Below are 18,849 nucleotides of genomic sequence, written 5' to 3' on the forward strand. Positions count from 1 at the left end.
CAACAGCAACCCCGCTGCAAAGACGCGTATGGGGATTACATTATATAGCAACACTATGGCAATTATTAACATTCCTGCAGCTTGTCAAACAACAAATTTAAAGAGGAAACTCATTCCTGTAATGCTTTGCAAAACTATATGATAAAGTCAAATTAAAGGACAAAGTAAAAATTAGACGACAACCACTCTGTCTCCTTAAACCCCACCACACTGATCAGAGAAAACAGGCATCCAGCCGTCAAAGCTCTAACACTGACCCAAAGCAGTCCCTTAAAACCAGAGGCGAGGCGCTGTGCGGTGTTAAGACACAGCAGTAACATTTTATATCTGACGTGACTACCATGACAATCGATTAGAGAGTCGCCACAGATTGCTTGTTAAACGAACAGGTTTTAAAGAGGCACTTGAAAATCGTGTTGGAAATGACTACCACTGAGCGGACTGCATTTAATCCAAGTGAAAAAAAAGTGCTCACAAAGTGCTTTGTTTGCAGCATAATGACACTGCAGGCTCACTTTAGAAGGGAGACACCAGTCAAGTCTAAAATGATACTGTCCATACAGAAAAGTAAAACAATGACACATCAGCAACTCCACACATGCTAAAAAGCTAAATTCAATAACCTGCTCGTTTTACTTGGATGAAGAAGAGCAGCATTTAGAAAGATGTCCTACCTTCTTTAGTTTTCCGTTACGTGTCCCAACAAAGGCCACAGTGTTTCCACGGTAGTCATACGCAGCCACAGAGGTCATTCCATCGTCTTTGTCGATGAACAGCGGGATGCCCTCGATGGTGCTGGTTCCTCCCAGAGGCTGGTTAAAGTCCTGGCCGCAGAAGTTATCGTCAATCTGAAGTGGCTGGTGGAAGAGAGGAAGGAAAAAAAAAACAATCAGCGAGATCAGAGTTTATTTGTGAGTTCACTGTGGAGGTTAAAGTGATGAATGAAAGGAGCTTTGTAAGGTCATTTAGATTTACTCTATGGTCTGGTGCTTAGTGAAATGAAGGTCAGGAGAAGAAGAAGTACAGGTGGTAATAATGAAAAACACAAACAGATCATCTCCATGGATTAACTCAAACTATGGCAGCTGTATGTGAAGGCCCACTTGTTGCTTGTCTCCATGTCATAAGAGCGCACAGATCAGGCTTTAGGTGAGTCCTATGATGTTAGCACATTAACCTGCTTATTCAAACTTAAGCCATTCATGGACTCGTACAGGGTATATGCTGAAATCCTGAGGCTAAACTCATTACCTTTTCAAGACTTTTTAAAAAACTTTTTAAAAAGTCTCAAGACCAAGACTTTAAACTGTTGTTAACAACTGATCTTTGACAGTTGTAGTTTGCATTTTAACATGAATTGGGTAAGCTGAGAAGGAAAAAGCTTGAAAGAATAGATGAAACTACAGGCAGGGTAATTGACATTCCCATTCCCACAAATAGTAACAGCAGTTATTTAAGGCCAACTTGCAGAAAAAAAACAATAATTTTATGTCATCATTGTCATAATTTAGGACATGTGCTTGAGATTGTGTTATTTGCTTTTTTTCAGCGTTACATACAGATGGCTACTACACTGCTGTACGAACTGAGTTTGTCGTCACATTAGCCTACGGATATGTTGGGCTGCTAGCGCTACGTATAGCCCGCGCCTCACAAAATTACAACTTTACTTGTTGTCACGTTTCAAACAACAGTGCTATTTAACTGTATTGATAAATACCTTATCTCATAGCGCTGTATTCAGTAAAAAGGTGATTTTAACAAAGAAAATTTGTTCCAAAACAACTGAGATCAGGGGAAGCTTTCTCTAAATGGTAAGAATCCAAGATCCCAGGTTTTCATAAGTCAGAGAAATTTTCTCAGGAGGCTTGAGAAACTCTTATGATCTAGAGAGAAATATTTTGAGATGCTAAAGGTTTTTCTAGATCCTCACGCTGGTCTGTGATGAGTGTGACGAGCAGAATGATCGTCCAATCACCAGGTGTGGTTATTTTTGAAGGTTCAGACCCTGAAAACATTTTGAACCAGATGGAGTATTTCCATGGCGGATACATGGACCTGTCTGTCTGGGGTGTCAGGTTAGTTTGTAACAGTTGCAAGGAGGAAAATAAATATCCATGGATACGTTTGGAGTCAAAGCTTGAAAACTAATCAAATTTAATACCTCATAACATTATGATTAAGACTTTTTAATACTTTTTAAGGGCCTTAATTTTCCCACAACTGATTTATCAACTTTTAATACTTTTTAAGACCCCGCGGACACCCTGCTCGTATGTGTTTCTCCTGAATTTGAATCCCATTGTGAAAATCCTTCAGCAGATTGTTGAGTATTCAGTCAAGGCCCTGACACGGCGGTGAGGCTGGTGACCATGTGACTATATCGGCAGCATTCCTGTGTCATGAGGGGCCTGCCGCCCCGGGCAACCCACTGACCCATATGATGCCTTAACCAGTGTCCATTCCACACACATGTAGAAACACAAACAAACACACACAGTCAGCTGCTTGTGGAGATGAACTTATAACAGCCTACAAAGGTTCTGCTGACTGTCCTGTGATTTGGTACACACTGAAGGCTGAGCTAATGTCAGTTTGATTTCAACTGCAAAGTTAGAAATCACTATCAGAATGAAAATAACTAGATCTGTTTACAAAATATGAGAGGATTTCAAGTTAAAGGTTCGATGAAACTGTAATGGTGATTTTTAGTAGCAAACTCAGGTGCACTCATCTCTATTTTATGTGAATTCATGGACACCATCTCTTTAAAAAAATGTATTTCATCACGCACCTGTGTGTGCGGACGTGTGTGTGTCAAACAGGAGGCTGCAGACTGACTGCTAAAGTGAGCGGCTTAATGGTTAATGGAGTGTGTCAACAGGAGCAAACAGATGCATGTGTGAGCAAGTACACACACTTTCAGAGTGTATAAATGGAAATGTTATCCACAGTCTTATCACTACATCATCTGATTGATCCAAACAGGAGAAAAGATAAGACACACACACCCAAACCCTCCCTCTCCCCGCGCTCTCTCCTGATCTGCCTAAATTGCCTGCAGCTCAGCACATGTCAATAATCCTTTTTCTTTTTTTACTTTCTCACTCCCTTTCTCTGTCTCCTTCCAGCGGCCACAGTAACCGAGCAAACATCAATAACTCCTCTGTGTCCTTTTCTACCCCCCTCATCCATCCCTTGGCGTCTAATCGCTCCGCATCTTGCTCTGCATCCATCCCTCCTCAGAAAGTCCCCTTCTGCTTTCATCCCTCACTCAGCCATGGCTTTTCCTCCGTCCTGTGAACACCCTTTGAACCCACGTGTGTATGTGTCAACTCAAGCTTCCCTCTTCTTTACAAAGGTTTTTTTTTTTCAATTTTCTTTAGTTTTTATTTTAAGTTTGTTTTAATGTTTTGTTTTTAAATTTCAGTTTTGTTTCAACCAAGCAACAACTTCCAGTCTAAAAACATGAGAAAATGCTGAACTGCTAAAATCTGCTGTTTCTCAAGTGTCTGCTTGATTTACCTTGGTTTACAGCCTGGTACATAAAACATCACCTGTCTGAATCTCTGATTTCACTATCAACACACACTATGTCCCGGGAGGGGATGGATATTTTTTCTTTTTCTAACTCGGCAGTGTAGAAGACAAAAGATAGTAAGTTCGGCACAGCTCAGCCCACGGGACTGACAGGCGCCCTGTAGCTGTAAGTGCAGAGACTCAAAGCTTGCCCCACTTCCAATATGGTCGCGCCAGCCGATCTGCTTCAAAATCTGTCTCAGTAACAGCCGGAGGGATCGTGGGGACTAGTTCCTTACTTTGTACAATCTATGGTTTTAAACTAGTTTTCCAAAGTGGGTTGTCTAGTGTATTTTTTTTTTTTTTAATTGCACAGTTTTAATTAAGTTTCTGTTAGTTTAAGTTTTAGTTTTAGGCTTTTTTTGTTATATGGGGTAGCTGTCAGGAGCTAAATTCAAAAATGTCAGAATAAGCATTGTGTTGTAAAAACTCTAAACATCATACCACATTTGAAAATGTATTCAGTAGGACAAATGAAGAACCATCCTCATGAAACAATAAAATATGTCTGTGTAATTTTGTCTGGTGACTGGGCGGTTGGTAAAAAGAAAAAAAAGTGAGTTTATGGAAAAGGTAGATTGATAGAGACGAAAACAACAGATATTTTCTCTTTAATTTTTGTTTATTCTAGTCGTTATCCCTGTAAAGCCTGGCTCATCAAGACAGAAAATTCATTTTTTTTCCAGAACTGAGATGTTTATTAACCCTTCAACAAACCAGAAAAACTAATCTGTTTAGTCATGATGCATTTTTTGTATCATATTTGATAAATTGGGTGGTTTGGCAACTTTAAAGCGAAGTATTTTGTAAATCTGCATTTTTTTCAATGCAGAAAATACAAATTTAAAGAATTGAGTAACAATTTATGTTAAGCTTACCACAACTTTTTGAAAATTAGCAATGATTTTGCATTTTGCAAAGCATTTTGATCACTGCATGAGAGCAGCTGTTTTAAAAAAAAGGGGCCAAAATACAACTTCAGCTGCCTGTAGGGGAATCATAATTCTCAACATTTTTCAAAATTTTCTTAAAATGTTTCTAAGCAGGCTATTTGTCATGTTGATGTGATAGAGGTCTCGGAACTCATGGACCAACCATGATATGTTTGGCATTATAGGGTAAACTACTAACACTTTTGAGTGTTGAAGCCACAGAGAGGGAATCTTAATTGAAGCTTCAATGTAGAAACCCAGGGACAGAAACACAGACAGCCATTTACTAAAACAGAAAATAAAAACAACTGACAGACAACACTTTGTGTAACAGATTTGGCTACAAGCAACCAAACAACTCCCCACATCCTTACATGACATACAACTAGGGGCAACAATTTCAACCCAAATTGAAATCCATCAAGTCAGTCAGTCACATAAGCAGATGCACACACGTACACACATAAACACCACCCAGTAACACACATGCAAACACACACACACACACAGGCAATAACATGACGTAAGAGCCTAGGGAGAAGAGTTAAAAGGGTTAATCCATCTTCTATAGAGGAGTCTAACAGTCGAAAATACTGCATACAGTACTCCCCAGAGTCCATAAGGGTTAACACACACTACTACACACACACACACACACACACACACACACACGCAGCAGCATATATAGGTCCTTGCGGGGCACTGGAGGGTAAAGGTGCTATTGCATTCCTGCAGGTCTGGAAGGTTTTAAACAGCACGGATCAGCATGGAATAACAGGCGTCTCCCATGAGGTTGGAAACATTCTAATGGAGCTGCATTCTGATGTGGGCTCTGCAATTTGAGGCTCAAAAAGATTCCCACGTGAGCTGGAGCTGATAGTTAGTATGGAAAGAATATTTCCCTCTGTGGTCTCTGCAGGGTTATTGGCTGGAGACGGCCTTAAACGTCCTGCAGGGTTTTCAAAGACGTTCAAGTCTGCTGGGGGAGAAAGAGTCAAGCCCACAACCTTCCTGTGACTTTGGTATTAACAGGGCTCAAGACTCAGATCAAAATGGTTGCATGTTCAACCATTTTTTAGCATGTAGGTAGTATGTAGGTAGCGTGACTTTTAATTGGTCGTGTTCGTACACATGCATATGTTTTAATTAGGGGTGTAACGGTACATGTACCCATGCCCAACCGCTCCATAAGGCCGTTCGGTTCAGTACAGTGCTGTATTCAAACGAGTACAGTAAGTTAACGTTAGCCGCTGCACATGGCTCTTTAATATTCGTGTGAGTACTCGTCTGTGATTAGCTGAGCAGGGAAGGCGTTTTAATATTCATGAGGAAAGTGGTCTGTGATTCGAGCTTTGCGATCATGTGCATATCATGTGGACATGACGTCTCACGGTGAGCCAATCAGAAGATGAATATCAAAGAGGAGCTTGTGTCTGAATTGTGCATCATGGCTGCTGCTAACGACCAACCGGAGCTTGAAGAGCCTCCCCCCTCGCTGTATAATGGCAAGTTTTTGGTTTAATAAACATGCTAAACAAGCAAATGGTTTTGTGTTGTACCGAAAATATACCAAACCGTGACCCTCAAACCAAGGTACGTACCAAACCGTGATTTTTGTGTTCCGTTACACCCCTAGTTTTAACGCCTCCTCTATCATAATACTCTATCAACTGAGACAGCTGGTCGCACCAGTGCTACCAGTGAAAACATTTCTGTAGAGCCCTGAACAGTCTTAGAAATACAGAGGAAGAGGTTACATGTTTTGGTTTTCAGGGATTTGATTTCCTTAGTGGTGCCCACACAAAAGCAGGAAGGATAAGTTTGTGAGAGTAGAGATGTAAAGAGAGAAACTGTAAGTAAGGCTGAGATTATGGATGAGTTTTGGTTTCTGTATCATTCACTGTCTTTGAGCAGAATATTGTTGTATACAAACCGTCTCTAAAGGGGGAAAACAATGTAAAATGCATTAGCTGTGAAACACGACCTCGGATCCCATCATCTTTGAAGATTTAGCTTTTAATTCATCTCTGAAAACTGATATTTTGATCTGAGAGCACATAAACAAACGATCCGAGATGTAACATCCTACACCAAACCCTTGTTGTCAAGAAACAGGAGAAGAAGATTTCTTTCAATTGTTGAAATTAAAAAGTTTTTAAAGAATCTATGGATGTTTACACTGAACACTGATGCAGCTCTGCTATCACACGCCCACATTTTTAATGTCATTACACACCCCAAGAGTGAGGCGTCACACTTGTGTGTACATACAGGCCATGTGAGCTGTCAGCTGATATTCAAGGTCACAGAGAAATATGTGACCAAGATGCTGCTGATGCACACACACAGAAACAACACAACATCACACACTGTAACCGTGTTGCTCCACCTCACAGTAAACCATGATGAAATACAACCATTCATACGGCACCAAACTTGCGTGTATACACAACTCAGCCCACAATAACACTGACTGATTGCAGATGTGCTCTGGCTGGCCTGCGCCGACTGAAGGAAATGGATAATCATTCCTCTATGATTGCTGTTACTTTAACCTATTACGTCAAGAAAATATGTCCGGGCACACATTACCACAACCTGGAGTGGGATTGGTCAATAGTGAGCTCCATTCAGGGGAACATGTGAAACATGTGGGAGTGTATAATACAGGCTTATGTACAGAAACATACATGGTGTTGTTGATTGAATGTGCTGCGGTGAATTACGGCTGTTGAGGTGGAGGGAAAACATGGTTTGCTTCACAAAAACACTCATTCATCTGTGCGGATTAATCAGGCTGCGTGTTACAGGCGTGTTGGGTTTCTACTCGGACTGTGTTTGTGCAGAAAAAGCAGCACAACAAATCTGTTTTGTGTCACGAAAAGGAGGGGATGAAGGGTAGAGGGGGAGAAGTGGTGGCTTTTAATGCTGACAGTACTGTTTCAGAACAAGCCTTCACTTCATCTGTACATGTGTGAGTATATGTCTGTGTGTGTGTGTGTGTGTGTGTGTGTGTGTGTGTGTGTGTGTGTGTGTGTGTGGATGTGTGTGTGGCTGCATGGATGTGCAAGAGAAAAAAAAAGACGCCTCCATCCTTTCACTTTGGCTGTGTCCTCATGAAACCGACAAAAAGGAACACACAATACCTCTCGAGTGCTGTGCAACAATTTAATGAAGGCATGTGCTCAAAATGACCGTGAGTGTGTGTGTGTGTGTGTGTGTGTTGTCTGTGCAATTTGAACCAGTAGAGGAGAGGACAGTAAGACAGGCAAATTATCTGGCATCAACCACGTGAGCGTTTCTTCTGCTTCCTTGTTTTCATATCAGATGAGACAGACACACACTCACCCACACACACTGGAGGATGCAGGTGCCTTTACCTGCCATGTGTGTCTGCGGCCGTGCCTGTGGAGTGCATGTGTCTAGCTCCTAGCAGTGCGAGGGATTCTGGGAGAGGGCAGCTCATAAATTACCCAGAAATCTCAGCGGGGGCCTTGAACTCTCAGAGACATTGCTGGGGTTTTATTTCAAGATGAATAAACAGGAGGAGGGCTGCTGCAGAGTTTCTGAGCATTGTGTGCTGGTTTATTAAGCAGAAGAACAAGTCAGCACCTGATGGTTTGCATAGTAACACGGTCACAGCGTGGCGTTTGCGTGCTCGAGTATGTGTGGTCGAAGTCAGCTGACGTCGCCGTCACAGAAGACAGAGGTCTGTTTCTTTTATGCAAATATTTAGCCAGAGGCAGGGGGGGGGAAACAGTGTGTGGCAGCTTAACGCACGCTCCGGAGACTTTGAAGCTCACAAACACAGCAAATAAAAACTAAAAGTTTGGCAGAAACACCAATACGTTTCACAAAATCATTGGCTACGTTCAGACTGCAGCCCTTAATGCTCAATTCCGATTTATTGCTCAAATCCCATTTTTGTGTTTAGCTGTTCAGATAGCACCTGTAAATGTGACCTGACTGATGACTGTGATGTGAACAGCTCACGCTTCACAGGTGACACGCATGCTCAATTTAACATTAGTGACATCACACACAGCACGGTGTGATGAGGAGCAACAAACACAGAGCAAAACTGTACTTCACAATGCTGGAAAGTTTGTTTCCATAACGCAAAACCTGATGTTACAGCAGCTCACCTTGAGTGAGCTCTTATTAAAGTAATTGTGGCTGTATTTTATTTCTTATAAACCTTAAGGCGGACACTCTCTCCTGCACAGGGGTCTTTCCCGCACCAAGGTCTCTCCCGCCAACCCTGCTACATCTCAGAGCCGCAGTGCACTGAACAGGTGAACAAAGACACAAAAACTTAGTTTTGTCATCTGTTCTGATGTTTGGTAGTTTGTCTGGGGGCAGATCAGACAGGAGCGAACGGATCTCTGACTGACGCTGTCTCGTAGGAAAGTACAGCAGCGCGCAAATACGCACGGATGAGATGGATAGCAGTGGATCATCAGTGTCTCTGCGTCCTGCAAACTGTTATTTTATCCTGATTAATCCATTCAAAAAAGTCGGTGCAGTGTTAATAAACTAAGTTTGTTAGATATCATAAGACAAATGTACGATTCATTCACCTTTATCCTTTATTGTGTGTGTAATGAAGACGCCAGTCGATCGCCCCAGCGCCTTTTTCTCATCACTCATCCTTTTATGCATTGTTTAATCAAGCTTGGAGCTGGATGAATAACTAAAACTCTTTATTTATAAAAAAAGCATACACTTTTCAATAATCATGTCTAAATTAACCTCTAATTATGTTCTGTCCATGAAGTGACTTTGAAAACATTTGCCCTGAGGAAAACTGCTGCTGTAGAATGAAGTCAAAGTTGCATTAAATGCGACCTGGCTTTTCAGACCGCATTCGCATAAAAAAAAAATCGGACATGTATCTGATCTAGTACCACATTTGAAAGTGGCCTGAATCTGATTTGAAAAGGTCAGATTCAATGCGATTCGTGCTGTTTACACTGATAGAAACAAATCAGATACAGGTCACTTTTGAGCCAAAAGATCAGATTCAGGTCACTTTTGACTGCAGTGTGAACGTAGCCATTAACACCACGGTGACTCATTTTACTCAGTTTGATTTTCACCATAGAGAAGGGGTGTGGGTGAATTTAGGGTTGCTCATTCAAAAATTCAGCACACAGAGTTTAACAAGTATTCCCCCTTTGAAATAAAGGTTAGTTGTCAAAAAGTGATGTTAGCTTAGTCATGATTCATCTCAAAAAACACAAATTAAGTCTGACTTTTGTCTGTAGGGCTGCAACGATTAGTCGACATAATCGACTACGTCGACGAAAAAAATTCATCGACGCAAATTTTAATAGTCGACGCGTCGTATTATTGTTTTTATTGTTGTTGTCACATGGTGAAATCAAATACCAGGGGGTAATACTCATCTGTAACTTCAGTTCACAGCATGAGGTGCTGTGTTATTGGATACTTTTATGGGAAAAGATCACTAAGTTCATACGTGCGGAAAATTGATGAGGAAAAATCTCCACTCCCAGAGAGCGCTGCGCGCTGACGGAGGCTCTGCATCTCCGGCTTGGACAACCTGACAGCTCCCGGAGTTTAGCGTCTGATAACGTGATCTAGAGAGTCTCCTTCACTCTCTGTTACCAACATTTTTTCAGGATCTAAGCGACAAACTAGTGTAAAAAATTCCCCTAACTTTTGAAAAGAGAGGAAATTTATCACTCTCAAGCTCACACTGCAGCGGTAACACTCAGCGGGAGGAGGAGGGGCGGAGTGTGCATGAGCGAAGTGGAAGTAGCGCATGTAGAGAAACGAAACTTAACGCGTTGTCATGGAGAGTTGGGGGAGAGTCAGACGGGATCATACAGAGAGCAAAGCAGGCCCCAATGAGCAAATAAACATTAGAAAACGAGCCCAAAGTCACTAATAAGCAGTCTGTCCAACACTGCGTACAACAACTTAATTTCCCTGTTACCTGCTTCATTCAGTTTGAGATTTAGCCTATTTATTTTTTGTATACCCAAGTACTTATATTTTTTCACGTCATCATGAATGAAATAAAGACAAACAAACAAACAAACGTGACACAGGGCTGACCAATCAGAGATGAGAACCTAACTCTGGGTAAATGCAGTAAAAATGCAAAACACAGGTTGAATTATAAAGGTCTGCACCTTTTAAAGGCCAAATTAGGTTGAAACTCAAAATAATCGTGATTAATCGACTAATCGAAAAAATAATTGATAGATTAGTCGACACTAAAAATAATCGTTAGTTGCAGCCCTATTTGTCTGTAAACTGATGTTCAACAGTAAAACTTAGAAGTAAAATCTGCTCATTTGTAAGAATGTGTGTGTAATTCTATCTGAAATGCTTTGAACATGACTTTAAAAACAAGCTTGACCTGCTGTGATAAAAACACCTTAAGAGGAACCACTGTGATAAAGATAACTATGTGTTTTCATCTCACAGAGCTGAAGTCCAACGTCAGCTGTGACGTGTGTACCTCCATGGAGACAGAGCATGTTTGTTTCATCGTGTCTCACAGGAGCTGGACAAAAGGTGTGATGCGTTACAAACATCTTGAGGGGAAAGAGTCTTGACGTGCTGAAGCTCGAGCTAGAAAAAGAAACATCTTTCGAAGGTAATGTATTTTTGTCCAAACCATTCATCTATGAATTGTCTCCTTTAGGGATGATGTTTTATAGGTAATTTGATCCAAACTGATGGATAATTTAGAATAAGAGATGACTGCAACAATTCCATATTCATGGGTTGCAGGGCCGTCTTTTCTACGTTGAGTGCACTCCAGGCAGACAGAGAAACCTCAAGGAGTTGGCACCTATTCAGAGAGCTGCTTCCAAAAGCTGTCACCACATGTTCAGAGCAAAATCCAACTGAATGGCAGAGACAGGAGAGAAAGAGTATCGACTGTATGGAGTGTGTAGAGGAGGAGACGCTCTTCTGAACGCAAACAAAGAGGTGAACAGTCTCCTGAAAACAAACAGTGACAATATGAGCGCGGACAGATGAAAGAAGAGTTTGTGATCTTATGATCATGAGTGAAACAGAGCACACCTGTGGGGAGGTGTTGGTGTCCATGTTTTATGTCTCATTATGGGTCATGGAAGCACAATTCACACCCACACTTATATATGCATGTTAGGGGTAGGAAAAAAAAAAAAAACCTGATACATCAGAATTTTATGTTTGACAGTATCAAAATTGGGATTCTTTGTCAGAAAATCTTTTTTTTTCCCTTTTTTTAAAAAAATTCAAATTCTTCATTTCTGTCTCTGTTTCTCTCTGACTCATGCATTTTATGGGAAAATATGACTCCTGATATAGTCCGTAGACATTATCATTAATTTTAAACCTTTTTACATTGTCTGGTGTTAAAAAAGAAAAATCGCAAAAATTTTAAATATCGAAGAATCACAATTTAAATCGTGTCAGCACCAAAAACTTTAAAAGAATCAAATTGCAAGAATAGCATATCGTCCCAGCCCTAATGCATGTAAATACACTGCTGTAACCCTGACGCTCTGATACTATACACCTCCCCCTGTGCTCCTCTGCCATCAACAATCCAATGGTGGCTTCGTCCTACCATTACACCTTTGTGCGTCACACTGCACTCAAGAAACGTAAATATCCTGCCTTGAAATGTCAGTGCATAAGAGCCTTGTGAATAGCACACCTTCTGTCTGTATCATCATCGACGACAGGTAGCTTTCAGTCAGAGTCTTAAGCCTTGGCTGCTCAGTGACCACTGCTGGGGGAGGGCTTCAGCAGATTCAGAGGTTTTAATAAAGAAAATAAAGAAATTCTGAAGCTGCTGGAGAATCTGCCCTTTAATGATGTAATTTAGGTCTTTTGTTCATTACTTAAGATATTTTCAAAATGAACTGTAATAAAGTTCCTGCAAACTGTCTTCATATTGTCTTTACATGCTTTGATCGTCAATCACCAATCGTGGAATAAATTCTGCGACCTCATCGTGACGACTGGCATGCTGCAGCTATTTTTTAATTTGCATCCAGGCTGAGCAACGTCTGTGGGTGATTATTGACTTCCACAGTGTTGACTGTCAACTGCTTGTCTGTTTTGCTGGACTTAAATGCGGGCATGAATGATCTATGTCAGTGGCATATTTTGGGCACCAGTGAATGGAATATAGTGTCTGAATGATGTCCCGAGCCACAGCTAGCAGCACAACTTGACCATTGTTTTTATCAGTCTAACAACAAACATGCAGCTCAGCGAGTGTTGCGTGTGGACAAAGCAAAGTGTTTTGTAACCTTTCATTCTCAGACAAATTAAAATCAATAGTTATCAGATGGCAGGGCTCTTATTTCCTCCCCTAATTCCCAATCATGAGAGCCATATTAAAGGCCGGCACAGCACTGATGGTCACATGTCCACTCACTTTGTGGAGAGCTAGAGAAGGAAATCAGAACTGGATGAGCTGAGCCTTCAGGGTTTAACTGGTGAACAGTTTTGTTGGTTGGGATTTCTAGAGGTTACATTTACCCTCTTATTTTCTTATTTTTGTAAGATCTCAGCATGGCTCAAAGCCTTAATATCACATTAATAATTTATAATTTAGCGCTAAAATTATGAAAGTTTTGATGTTAAATGATTACCACCAAGCTAAATCCATAACAAATCTGTAGATTAGATTTTTAATTGTTGTAAACTTTTCTGTTATACCGATACGAGAAATCAACACCTCACTGCCTGAATTCATCAATAGACAAGAAAAGCACTCAGAGCGCAGACCGCCGACAAGCATATTGTGGTTGTCACCAACACTTTAGTCCTACTTTGATGTTATACCTTTCAGCAGACTGTCTGCTACAAATTGGTGTTAATAGGTTTGTATGATAATTTGTTTCCTGACAGTGTTGAAAATTATGATGACCCAGTACATATTTCATATACCAGATCTTAGTATCCAGAATATTGACAGGATCTGGATTGTACTTTTACATCTGTCAGGAATTATGGTGACCTTGTCTTGTATTGTTTTGCAAAGCAATCTGACCATTTATGGTGGAGTTATACATATGGTGAAAACGGTCCTATCTCACAATGATAAAGACTCCTTTTTAAAAAATCCTGGATCTAGACGGTGATCCGGTTTACCTCCCAAATTTAATAAATTCTTCCTTATTCCATTATGAGCATTTCCTGAAAATTTCATCAAGATCCGGTCTTTACTTTTTGAGTTATGTCGTTCACAGACAAACAGACAAACTCTCCCAAAAGCACAACCTCTTTGGTGGAGGTAAAAATAGTTTGGGGAATGTTTTAGGAATAAAAGGGGAGCTAAAAGTCTTCTTTTACAATGCACCTTTATCCAAACCTTTGGCTACGGAAATGGATTCAAAACATTTGACTGTATACAAATAATGCAAAGCATGTTTTTCCAAAGCTGGTTTAGCGATCAGATCTGAAACTTTAAGCAAACAAACAGACTGTTAGCATGCACGCTGCAAACACAAACTCTGCCCCACATTTCCTGATTACTTCTGATAATGATGTATGCAACACAACACCCACACACAGTACAGATCAATACATAATTACACTGACAATTAGTATCATTAGAGTGGTGCGAGAGATGGGGATTTGTTGAGCTAAACACTCCTCAGAGAGAGAGAGAAAGGTCAGGAATAAAGAGAGGGAGAATTAAGCGGCTCACACATTCAGTCTGTATGGGGTCTCTTCCAAAAGGTTTCCATTGTCCTTTAATAACAGGATGAGAGCCACACTTGAGCACTGAGTGGGCGTGACATTGCAAGCTCAAACACATACACACACAAACATCTTTCCTGTCTACCCTGGAAACACAATAACAGGTTTTAATTTTTTCATATCAAATCACAAAATATTAGAGGAAACATGATGAGCCCCACAAGTAACGCTAGAGTCAACCGACTCAATCAAGTTCTCATAGTTCATCTCAATTAAACCACCAATTAACTCCACTCATCTCTCCAGCTTGACTCGTTTAGGTCTTTATATTACTGAAACCTGTATTTGCAATTTCATCCCTTAAGATTAGGTTGAAAAAGATACAACTGAGTGTACAAAAAGTATGAGCTGTAACATTTAAAACTAGAAAAGCACTCAGAGAGTGCAGACCTCCACCAAGCATATTGTAATTGTCAGGCAACACTGTAGTCCTACTTTAATGTTATACTCCCTTTCAGCAGACTGTCTGCTACAATTTGGTGTTAGTTGCAGGTTTGTTACCATAATTTGTTACCTGAGAGTGTTGAAAATTATGATTACCCAGTACATATTTCGGATCTTAGTATCCAGAATAATGCCAGGATCTGGATTGTACTTTTGCATCTGTCAGAAATTATGGTGACCTTGTCTTGTATTGTTTTGCAAAGCAATCTGACCATTTATCATGGAGTTATGTACACATATGGTGAAAACGGCCCTATCTAACAATGATAAAGAATCCTCTAAAAAGATCCTGGATCCTGATGGTGAACCAGATCGCCTTTAAAATGTAATCACTTCTTCCTTATCCCATTATGAGCATTTCCTGAAAATTTCATCAAGATCCGGTCTTTACTTTTTGAGTTATGTTGTTCACAGACAAACAGACAAACTCTCCCAAAAACACAACCTCCTTGACATAGGTAATGATCACTCAGGTAAAGAAAGGAGACGATGGCTTCCACAGTCATCTGAATTTGTTCTTCTCACTCAATCATAGCGTCACAATCAAAGCATCTTAATGGAAACCACATCCCAATCTCACCCACACCACCTAACAAGTAGTCTCTAGTGGCAGCATTCAAGACAGAGCGCAGCAATAAGCGCCATCAGTGACAATCCAAATCACCAATAATGCCAATATTGATTTTCAGCAATCCATCAAATCTCACCTTTGACACTGACGACAGAGCGGGCGACAGCTGGCCTACGCAGCATCAAAAAAATGAATACTGGAGATTTTTTTGTGAAAGGAGCAATTCTCTGATTGATTGATGCACTGGCTTGTGACACAGTTCAAAACCTCATCATCCATCATGTGATTGAGAGAAAGCAGCACGACGTATTGAATAGGCTCTAATATGAGCCTCATGTTGGGATGAATCCACTGCGAGACTTTTTTACCATGTTCCCTGAAGTCAAAGTTAAAACCATGAAACAGAGTGTTTTATAACTGGAAGTCATCCACTTAATCAAAATGAATACCAGGGGGTGGTCAGATGTAGTAAGTTTATCTCTAGCAACAAAAGCTATAGTTGTCGTGTTGTCTTCAAACAGTTATCCAGCTTTTATTGTGAAAAACTTGAAAAAACAAGGTCAAAAGTTGAAGAAAGATTTGAATACTATCCTTATTCTCACAATGAGCCACTAATAAAATTGTAAATGAACTTGTGACCATCAGTCTGGCCTGATAAATGTCAACTTCAAACTTATAGATGTTCATTTGTGTTGCTTTTTAAAGCACACTGAGTATTTTAATAGAGCACGCTGGCAGCTCTATAAAACCTCTGCTGTTCAGGCCACTGGGGCGCTAAGAGCACAGTGACTGATCATACCACTTAATAAAACGGTTTAAATAACTGTAAAGGTTTATGGTTTAACATTCAGCTACAATCAGATGAAAAAAAATTGGAAATCAACTGTTTTTTGTTGAGGAATATCTTGTTCTGCATGTGACCCCTGAGCTACAAAGCACACACACACGCACGCACACACACTGAGTGTTGACATGACAGAGAGGTGTGCAGCAGAAGAGGACAGCGTGGTGGCCAGGTGACGGACACGATATTATTTGAGCTGCAGCCAGCATTCAATCACCCTCTCCTCTCCTCCCTCCATCGCTCTCCCCTCTCGCTGTCATCCGCCCTTTTCTCCCGCTGTTCTTGGCAGTGGCGGCGCAAATATTTCTGGGGCTATCACTCTTCCTCTCGACTCCCTCTTCTCTGTGTCGGTGAATCACTGCCCGTCCTCCGAGTACGCCCCGGCTGTAAAAGGACTGCTGCTCCCTCCTTTTCATTCCCTCTCTGCCTTGCATGCCAATTTCCTCCTTTTTCTGGTTTTCCTTCACCTTCCCTTTATTATTACTATTTTATAAGTATAACTGATGTGTCTGACACAAACACACCTGGAAAGCAGATTGCTGCAGACTTAGTTTATAAAATCAACAGGAAAAGCTGCTGTGTGTCAGTGTTAAACATGTTCAAAGATGATGTGACATTTGATTTTAATCCCTGGTGTTGGTCAGTTTTTCCATCCCAAGCACAATTTGAAGTGTCATCACTCAAAATAAAATCTGTCTCTGACGTCAACTTAAAACAAAGCCAGGCTGCGTGACTGCAGCACAAAACATGGCTCCACATCAAACTCTGCATGAACGATGCTGTTTGACATTTTCATGGCGCTACAGTGGAAGGAGATATCTGCAGAGCTCATCTGTGCTGCAGCTTCATCGTTCTGTTTGCTCATTCAGAGCAGCATCAGTTAGCTTACATGTACGTTATTACAGCACAGACAAATGCGTTAAAACAATATTTCAGCTTGATCACAAGTAAACAATGTTTTCCTCTCTCTCTGTGCCTTTCCCTCTCAAACCTTCCCTCTATCCTAAGCTCCTTCTTTAGCTCTTTCTTACACAAACATTCATGTCATCTCCTAAACAGCATCCTTCATATTCCCTTGCTCTCTCCTGTAGGTTTCTTTGGCATCTGATCCTTTCTTTGTCCTCAGCTCCCTCCTGTCCTCTGTCTTTTTTCCACTCGCCCACACTCGCATCTCTTTCTTATTGTTTATTCCCTCTCCATGCTTCGGTCCACTCCCAGCACATTCTCCTTATCCCACCTCTTTTTGTTAATTCATCTACATCTCACAACCCCTTAAGTTAGCCCCTCTTCCTCTCCTTCTCTGTGTCTACTGTTCCCGTGCTCCCTCTGTGTGGAAATGGTTTGTATTGATCCCCTTTCAAACCAGGGAGAAGGTCAGGGGTTCACTAATAAAGCTCAGGGACAAACAGACGCACAAAGCGGACAAATATAGCCAGGTAACAGAGCTGCGTAATGATCAATGTGTTTACAAAGGGTGGGAGAAAAAAAATCGAAAATCGGTATAGCGGGATTTTTTGTTTGAAAATATCAAAATCAGGATTCTTTGTCATTTTTTTTTTCAAATTCATTTTCTTCATTTCAGTCTTTGTTTATTAACTGATTTGGTAAAATGTTACCACTTGTCTTCAGTGGAGGGTGAAATGTTTGTCTTAGACTCATGTGATGTGCATTTTATGGGAATATATGGCTCCTGGTATAGTCTGTTATCTTCATCATTTAACTTTTTTGGTTTCTTAAAAATGAAAGCTTAAAATTGTAAATATTGAAGAACCACGATTTAAATTGAATCGGCACCCCAAAATAATAATAGAATCGAATCACAAAAATAACATGTCATCCCAGTCTTGGTGTTAAGATGTGAGTAACTCATATTTTTTGTACCAGAATCTTGCCCAAACCTGTGCTGTTACATAAAACCAGCCACCTTCGCTCCGTGCCCACAAACATGTCGACCTAATGATGGCCAAAGGCTGAGAAATCACCGTCCAGCTCTAACATGAACTCCACACAGGGAGCTGACAGAGCGCCCGGCCATCCATCCATCATGGCGGTGTGGCTAACAGCTGTCCAGGCCTCCCTCGCCTCCTCCCCCTCCGTGCCCTCTCCTCTGCTATGTGGCAGGGTCAGCCTAAACGTGGTCACCCTCCACCTCCTCAGCATTACGCAGCCTTTCCCACACTGCTCGGTCACATGAGAATGACTGAGGATGGCTGAGAAAAAAATCTGGGTGGAGTTCAGCGCCAAACACCAGTAGCTTAAACACTGGAGAGAGTGGGAGTGGGAGAACTCCAGCTTAAAAACTGGGCTCAGTGGGAGAAATGGGAATGTTAATGTGACTCTGAGTAATGATTGTAAGTTTTACGGAAAGTCTAACTGCTGCCAGTAGACCAGCTGGTCAAAGAGCAGGAGGAGAGTGATAAACCTCTTCACAGACCCTGACTCATGGAGGCAACCAAAAAACAAATCATATGTGGTCTACAAAATGAGGTTCATGGTTAGCAACAAGGGTTTACATTATTTTTTCTTTTTTGTCAAAAACAGCTCTCAGGTGGAAAAACCTCAGGTTTATCATTCACGGTGTGTTTTCAGAGCACTGACGCTTCACTGAGTAAATTCAACCTCGTACCAAAGCTCTGTCTGATAAAGAATGACTGAAGGGTTCATTCTCCTCAGGTGAATTATAGTTTGTTTTATTTCCTGTGCACACACGTCAAAACTGGAAAGAAAACACA

The 18,849-nt window shown here is 41.0% G+C and overlaps 1 protein-coding gene across 4 annotated transcripts in view; it reads right to left on the reverse strand.

The window, feature by feature from the left end:
* Positions 1–18,849, reverse strand: part of plxna1b (plexin A1b) — a 219,433-nt gene that overhangs the window by 153,435 nt on the left and 47,149 nt on the right. For all 4 annotated transcript variants that reach the window (XM_074679135.1, XM_074679116.1, XM_074679125.1 and 1 more), the window contains exon 3: positions 675–857. In XM_074679135.1, coding sequence (XP_074535236.1) covers positions 675–857 — 183 coding nt within the window. The remainder of the gene's footprint in view (positions 1–674; positions 858–18,849) is intronic.

The sequence above is a fragment of the Halichoeres trimaculatus genome, unplaced genomic scaffold, assembly GCF_033239565.1.
Source record: "Halichoeres trimaculatus isolate MK-OKI-2021-1 unplaced genomic scaffold, fHalTri1.1 fHalTri1_scaffold_1, whole genome shotgun sequence".
In the NCBI taxonomy this organism is placed as follows: domain Eukaryota; kingdom Metazoa; phylum Chordata; class Actinopteri; order Labriformes; family Labridae; genus Halichoeres; species Halichoeres trimaculatus.